The sequence below is a fragment of the Labrus bergylta genome, chromosome 9 (genome assembly GCF_963930695.1).
Source record: "Labrus bergylta chromosome 9, fLabBer1.1, whole genome shotgun sequence".
In the NCBI taxonomy this organism is placed as follows: Eukaryota; Metazoa; Chordata; class Actinopteri; order Labriformes; family Labridae; genus Labrus; species Labrus bergylta.
Genome location: NC_089203.1, coordinates 21,123,962 through 21,131,102, shown reverse-complemented (window position 1 = coordinate 21,131,102; position 7,141 = coordinate 21,123,962). Strand labels below are relative to the sequence as shown.

The 7,141-nt window shown below is 37.8% G+C and overlaps 1 protein-coding gene across 1 annotated transcript; it reads right to left on the bottom strand.

Annotated features, from left to right (window-relative positions):
* Positions 1-6,202, bottom strand: LOC109998081 (C-type lectin domain family 4 member M-like). Its single transcript, XM_065958919.1, has 7 exons — positions 6,133-6,202; positions 5,588-5,702; positions 5,268-5,369; positions 3,293-4,468; positions 3,045-3,196; positions 716-825; positions 1-416 (listed from the first exon to the last, which is right to left on the bottom strand). Exons 4-7 carry the CDS (start codon positions 3,897-3,899, stop codon positions 284-286), a joined length of 1,002 nt encoding a protein of 333 aa, XP_065814991.1. The 5' UTR covers positions 3,900-4,468; positions 5,268-5,369; positions 5,588-5,702; positions 6,133-6,202; the 3' UTR covers positions 1-283.
* Positions 6,203-7,141: the final 939 nt, after the last annotated feature.

The window sequence follows — 7,141 nt, the reverse complement described above, 5'->3', positions numbered from 1 at the left end:
TACATCCATTAACATGCATTCAAATACACCAAACAGAACAAGTCATTGATAGCAAAATCTGTTTTGTACAACACTGTTTTGTACACAAATTAATTGGCGCAAACACAAATCATCAGCCAAATGTTCAATATATGAAATCTTTAACAGGGTACTGCATCAAGGTTTACTTGTTTTGAATAAGTAAAGCAGATACTTCAGGAGTTGTCTGCCTGCAGACTAAAATGTGATGATTTTATTAGAGATGTGTAAGTGTAGAGTCAGGTATCTTTATATAACAGGGATATCATTTTTCACAGATGCAGACATTTGTCACAGAACACTCTTGATCGTTCCACCCTCCAAGTTGACTACTCTGCACCATTTCTCCACAATCCTGGTTCCCGCCGTAGCTGTTGGGCTGCCCAGGCCACCAGTATCTGATGTGCAACATATCAGAGAAATAAACAGTGTATCCTTTCTCATGTTAGACATGTTGTTCAATAAAGGATAAACATTTTAATGAATTCTGTAGGAATTGAACTTAACTTTAATTTGCTGTTTACATGGGAAATAGGTATACAAAGGATACTAAATCATATCAGTTAAAGGATATAACCAGTCAACATCACATGGTGCGTGGAGTTCATAAAATGATGAACAATGAAAGAACCTCTTATTTATTGCTGTTAAATGTCCTAGTCCAAACAGATTGAAGTTCCTACAGAAACAAACTTACGTAGAGTTGACTGGGGTCCCATCGACCCACTTCCAGGTCCCCTCTGTAACGCTGTTAGTCATACCAATCCAGGTTTGTACATCTGATCCCAACAACCCATTGACAAATGACTGTTAATAGAACACACACAAGAATGGTCATCTATTCCGCTTTGCCCATCACAGGGTTGACATATAGAGACAGACAACCAGCCACACTTTCATTCACACCTACGAGAAATTTTGAGTCACCAATTGACCTAACGAGGATGTCTTTGGACTGCTGGAGGAAGCCGGGTACCCGGAGAGAACACCCACATCCACAGGGAGAACAGGGGAACCTCCTTGCTGTGAGGCAACAGCACTAACCACTGCACCACCATGCAGCCCACATTCAAATGTACAAAATTATATTTGTCAAAATGCAGCCATTGCAAAAGGTTTGTTATACTATCACTATGCTGCCCTCAATACATGTATCAAATATATCTTGGCAGTAAGCTTAAACACCTTCCGTTCATCAAAACTCTGGAGACAGTCGTCAGTTTGTCCACAGGTTTATTGACTACAAAAAGGGTGAAACGACGATGCTACGTATGGCATAAGATGTATGCAGATGTCTGCGGATGGAAATGGGCAGTTGGAAGATGGCTGTCCTCTTAGCAATGTGACTCCTTTACTTCCTGACTATGACTTCCTGTTGCTAACTTACTGTCTTTTCTTAAAGGGACCACTACTTGTAAATAAAATTAGTCTACCTAGGAAAATATTACGAACTGAACTAATGGTTACAGAACAATCACATCTGTTTCAGAATTCCTGTTAGTGAGAACTTCATGTTTCTACACAACACAGATTCATAAAAGAACATAAAAACTTCTGCAAACCTGCACGTTTTTAATGCAAAAAAAGAACTAAAGGTGCTTTAACCACCTCCATCAATCGTTTACAAACTGAATGTTAGAACCTGTAATATACAACAAACCGTTCAGATCTGCATTCATCACAAAACACAGTTTATAGCACAAGAACTCCTTATGTTGATCCTAATGTTTGACCTGACAAGTTTGTAATATGTGTCCTAATCTGCTTGTTAAAACTATTGAGCTGTGTCTGTAGTTTCTCTCTGGCTGCTTTGGCACCAACTAAAATAATTATTTTTTTAAAAAGTTCATCCATACATTAACATCAGAGAGGCAAGCAATGAGAGTTTGAAGTGCATTAGGGTCATCGGGGGAGACGGAAATATATAATTGAGTGTCATCATCATAGAAATGGTAGTTGACGTTGTGCTGTGTTATGATGTTTGAAAGTGGAAGCATGTAGTAAAAATAAAATAGGTCCAAGAATACTTCCTTGAGGGATACCATAATTAAAACCATGAGTCTCTGAGGCCGACATAAAACTGTCTGTTAAAAAGATATGAGCTGAACTAGGCTTAAACATGGTCAGAGAGACCAACCCATTTCTCTAGTCTATTGATCAAAATGTTGTGGTCGATTGTGTAAAATGTCTAAAAGAAGGAGGACTGCCACATTGTTTATATATACAATCATTCTCATGTCATTTACTACTTTAAGTAGGGCAGTCTCTGTGCTGTGCTGTGATGTGTTCTATAGCCCTATTGTAGTATATCTAAAATATTGTTGTCAACTAAATGAACGAGCAGTTGATGAAAATCAAATTTCTCTAAATGTTTTCTCAAAAAGGGTAAATTAGAAATTGGCCTGTCATTGTTAAGCTCACAGGGGTCAATATCTTTTTTTTGAGGAGAGGTTTTACGATGGAGGTTTTAAAAACTGTGGGAAAATGCCTAAACTAAGAGAGGTGTTAATAATACTTGTAACTTCTTTTGAGAGAATGTGAAAACAGGATTTGAACAATTTTGTTGGGATCAGATCCATTGTGCATGAGGAAGACTTCATCTAGTTGACCACCTCACCAATGCCATTTTGGGTCATCACCACAGAGGATGACATTGTTTCTGGAGGCCAATGTGCGGGTAGCTCCCAGGGAGTATGAGTAGTTGGAATTTAAATAATATTTCCGATGGAGATTACTTTTCATTTAAAAAAGTCAGAAAATAAGAGTTGTGTTCATTTCTGTACTCATTGGTGAAGGATTTAAAATTATGTCAATGGTTGTAAAAAGCACTTTGGGATTATTTTATTATTCTATAATGATCTTGGGGAAATGGGCTTGTCTCTCCTTCCTGACTGCATTATTTTATATAAAAACTTGATCTTTAAAAATGTTAAAATGGACGTGTAGTTTGCTCTTCCTGTCTCTGCTCCATTCATGCTCCATTCATTCTCAACTACAACCCATCTTTCTTTCTTTCGTTTTCTCACCTGTTCATCCCTGCTGTTTATGATGGCCAGATCAGCTCCATGGCTTTTGCAGTATTCTCTGCTTGAAGTCCATGTTCTGTTTTCAACTGTTACATAGTAACAGTTGACACCAAACTTTTTCCAGCCTGTCTGACAGGTCTGACAAGGCCTGTCTATACATTAAAAACACAGAGAGGTTCAGAATCTTACAGATGATGACTACTACACTTTTAAGTAAATGAATTACACTTTTATGAGAAACATCTTACCTTTGAGTTTGTTGATCGTCTTCTCTAGCTGATCTTTAACTGTAGCTAAACTCCTGTAATTGGTCTGTAGCTGCTCTTTCTCCCTCTGCAGAGTATTATAACGACCTTGCAATGCTTCTTTGCTTTTTTGCAACTGGTCCTTGTTACTCTTCAGTGAAGTGCAACTCCTCTGCAGCTCATCCCTGTTTGTCTTCATCGCATTAAATGTTGTCTGTAACTCGTTCTTTTCTCTTTGCAGGTTGTCACGATTCTTCTGCATGTCATTGTAGTTTGATTGTAGCTGATTCTTCTCTTGTGTTATTCTGTTTAAACTTTGTTGCAGCCGGTCTTTTTCTTTAATCAAGTCACCTTGAACTTTTCCCATACTCTTCTGTAGCTGATCATTAACAGTTGCAAGATTGCTGTAATCACTCCTAAGCTGCTCTTTCTCCCTCTGTAGAGTATTATAGCGGCTTTGCAATTCTTCTTTGTCAGTGGACAGTGATTGGTATCTGTTCTGAAGTAGATTCTTACTCTGGGTCAGATTTGTGTAGCTTGTTTGCAACTTGTCCTTGTCACTCTTCAGTGAAGTGTAACTCCTCTGCAACTCATCCCTGTTTGTCTTCATCGTGTTAAACTGTGTCTGTAACCCATTCTTTTCTCTTTGCAGGTTGTCACAATTCTTCTGTATGTCATTGTATTTGGTTTGAAGCTGATTGTTCTCTTGTGTTAGGGTGTTTAAACTTTGCTGCAGCCGGTCTTTCTCTTTCGCCAGGTCACCTCTTTCTTTGTCGATATTCTTCTCTAGCTGATCTTTTTCTGTAGCTAAACTCCTGTAATTGGTCTGTAGCTACTCTTTCTCCCTCTGCAGAGTATTATATCGGCCTTGCAATGCTTCTTTGTCTGTGGACAGTGATTGGTATCTGCTCTGAAGTAGATATTTATTCAGGGTCAGATTTGTTTGCAACTGGTCCTTGTCACGCTTCAGTAATGTGTAACTCCTCTGCAAGTCATCCTTTCCTCTTTGAAGTTCATCATAGTTCTTTTTCAAGTCATCATAGATTGTCTGCAACTGGTCTTTTTCTTTTGTCAAGTTACTCAATGTGGCATCGAACTGTTTTCTCTCTGCAGCTAAAGCATTAGAGGCTCCCTGCAGCTGAACTGCTCCAGTGCTGTAACCAGCCTGCATCAGATCTGCTGAAATGAAAAAAAAAAGTCTCACATTTTTTAGATTATTGGGATTGTTCTTTTAAAAAAAAAAAAAGTCATTTGCCTCTCCTATGCATGCTTTTTAAATCAATCTATTATGCTAATCCCCATTTAAAAACACTTTAGTGTTACAATTCATGATGCCCTTACTAAGTGTGGGCAAAGTTTGAGATCATGAGGTGAACACATGTTTGAGTTATCGGTTGATCCCGCAAAGTGCACTAAACAACTTGTTCTGCATCGAATATGACAACTGATGTAAGACAAGAAAGATGAGGCTAATTTGACCCCAACAACAACTTGTTGATAATCTTTATTTTCAGTCCACTCCAAATGCTGATCGGAGGCAGCCTCAGAAGGCAAATGTTTGCCAGGAGGCTATAGCACTTATGATCCAACGCACATGTATTGGTATTATTAAATAATATTTACAGAGTGCCCAGCCATTTTTTTGTGCGGGCCTAGGCAGCCCTGCAGCGTTCTTCCAGAGAGCCAGCCAATAGGAAGAAAGTGGGGAGGCGGACCGTAAAGAGAAGGCAGCTTAATTTACCGTTTCAGGCAGAGTCTGAAATTAGGAATTTTACTAACGCCAGTATAAGATAAAAATGAGTTTTTTTGTGTGGAGGCTGTAGTCTTCCAAGCGGGAGGCCCTCAAAGCCTGGCTCATTCCCTACTCTCTCTCCCTGATTTCTGACTCTATCCACTGTCGTATCTCTACATTAAAAAAGCCCCCAAAAAATAAATCTTAGCGAGTAAAATTAATATTTAGTGACAACAAATTACTTACAGTAGAGAAATTGTCCTACATTTCCAGCCAACAGGACAGCGCACAGTAATCCAAGACCCACGGAGACACATTTGGAAGGATGGTTTCTTCTCTGAAAATCAACTGTATCGACAATAAAAAGACAACTAAATAATCCATAGGGACAGAGTAAGACAAGACAAGTTAACGCTCTAGAAAAACAGTTTATGAGCATATGGGCATCTACATAAAGTTTCAAAACTGTTTATCAACACATTTCTATCCAAACTCACATGGTTAACATGTCTTAATACTTGTGCTCAATACTCTTACTGAATAATACTCTTGATATTCTGTCTTACCGTGTGGTTTCAGGTTGATACGTTACCTTTTGTCAAAAGGTCCTCTGTGGTGAGGTTCCTCTTCATATATATGTTGTCATCAATCTCCATCGGATCCATTGTTATAACTGTCTCACTGTTTTTCAGTTAAGAAGAAAACTTAAACTTAAAATGTTTTTAATCAATTAACTAGAAAATGATAGGTCTAAACACTTAACTAAAGCAATTTCTAGTTATACAACCCATTGTTCTTTGCTTTCTCATGCATGCTTCTGTTTTGACTTACAAACGTGGAATAACGTAACATGGGACATTTGAATTATAATACTGAAACATTTTAGCTAAGCTCTGCAGGTAATATAACAGACCTATTAGCTAGAAATAAGCTTAAATTATATCTAATAAGTGATCTGTAAGTTGCAAAAAATTAAGCTTACTTGAGGTAATTAAAAATTTCTAAGAATTAATGGGATCATTTAAAACTGCAAGACGCACTCAGAATAAGTCGAGGATGAAAATGAATTCATATTTTTGTAAAATATTAATTTATCCAAATGTGCACTTACCATGAATCAAAGGAGATAGAAAGGAGTCCGTATCACTTCGACTGCATTCCCATAAAGAGGCTGAGTTACAATGATTATCAGAGAGACATGAATGATAACGCAGAGATATTTATTTTGCAGATAACAGGAAGCTCCTTTTGCCCATGTCATCACATGTTTGACTGAACTCTGATTGGTCTGAAAAATAAACATTTATGTACTGTATTAACACTCTTGGTTTCAGGTTTTCAGGTAATTTCTGGCCACAACAAACATGCGCAGGTTCAGCAGTTATCACATGGAGGTTTTTAGCTCTCAGGCTCCAGTCCTTCTCCTTCTGCAGTTTCTGTTCCTTGTTCCCACAGACTCACTTGCCACTGAGGTCAAAAAGGACAGTGACAGAGTTACAGGGCAGAAGTATAGGTACAGTGTTAGCCATGTAGACAATTTCAAGAATGCAAACCCAGCAGTGTGCTTCTCAGAATCACACTACAGTTCAAGAACATGCATATTTAGTTCCTATAAGCATCTTAAGACCTTGTTTTAGGAAAGTCAATGTTTCTTTAGGTTCAAACCCTCTTTGGGTAACACTTAAGGTCACAATACAATATTCACTTTTTTTATTCATATACCTTATTATGCATGACCATATTCTATAGCTACTAAGCTAAATTATGTTATACATAGCACAGTATTGCAAACTTTGAATTGGTTTGGTTTGCTCGGCCTTATTGTGACAAAATTCCAAGATAGCATTTCTATACAGCAGCTTTGTTTTTAAAAACATTATCTCTGACCAATGCTATTAATGTGGCCAGCTGTTGAATGGGTTTGAATGGATTATAGTTGCTGTGCAGACAAATGATTTAGACTGCTATTGGTTCAAGAATTAGATTCAAGGTGGCAGCATGCCTGCTTGTGTGGGTCAACATACACTATGAGGTCTTTTCAAAACACTTTAATTTTTGAAGACATGGGCTTTGGTTTTGTTTTTCTTTTGCTTTTAATCCAGTTTATAATTGAACTAACA

Excerpts from the sequence above, each read along its gene's own strand:
- LOC109998081 (XM_065958919.1), bottom strand. The coding sequence starts at position 3,899 with ATGAAGACAAACAGGGATGAGTTGCAGAGGAGTTACACTTCACTGAAG. Across the intron at positions 826-3,044 it reads TAAACAGCAGGGATGAACAG|TCATTTGTCAATGGGTTGTT; the intron begins GTGAGAAAACGA and ends TTCTATTAACAG. Across the intron at positions 417-715 it reads GGGACCCCAGTCAACTCTAC|ATACTGGTGGCCTGGGCAGC; the intron begins GTAAGTTTGTTT and ends GTTGCACATCAG.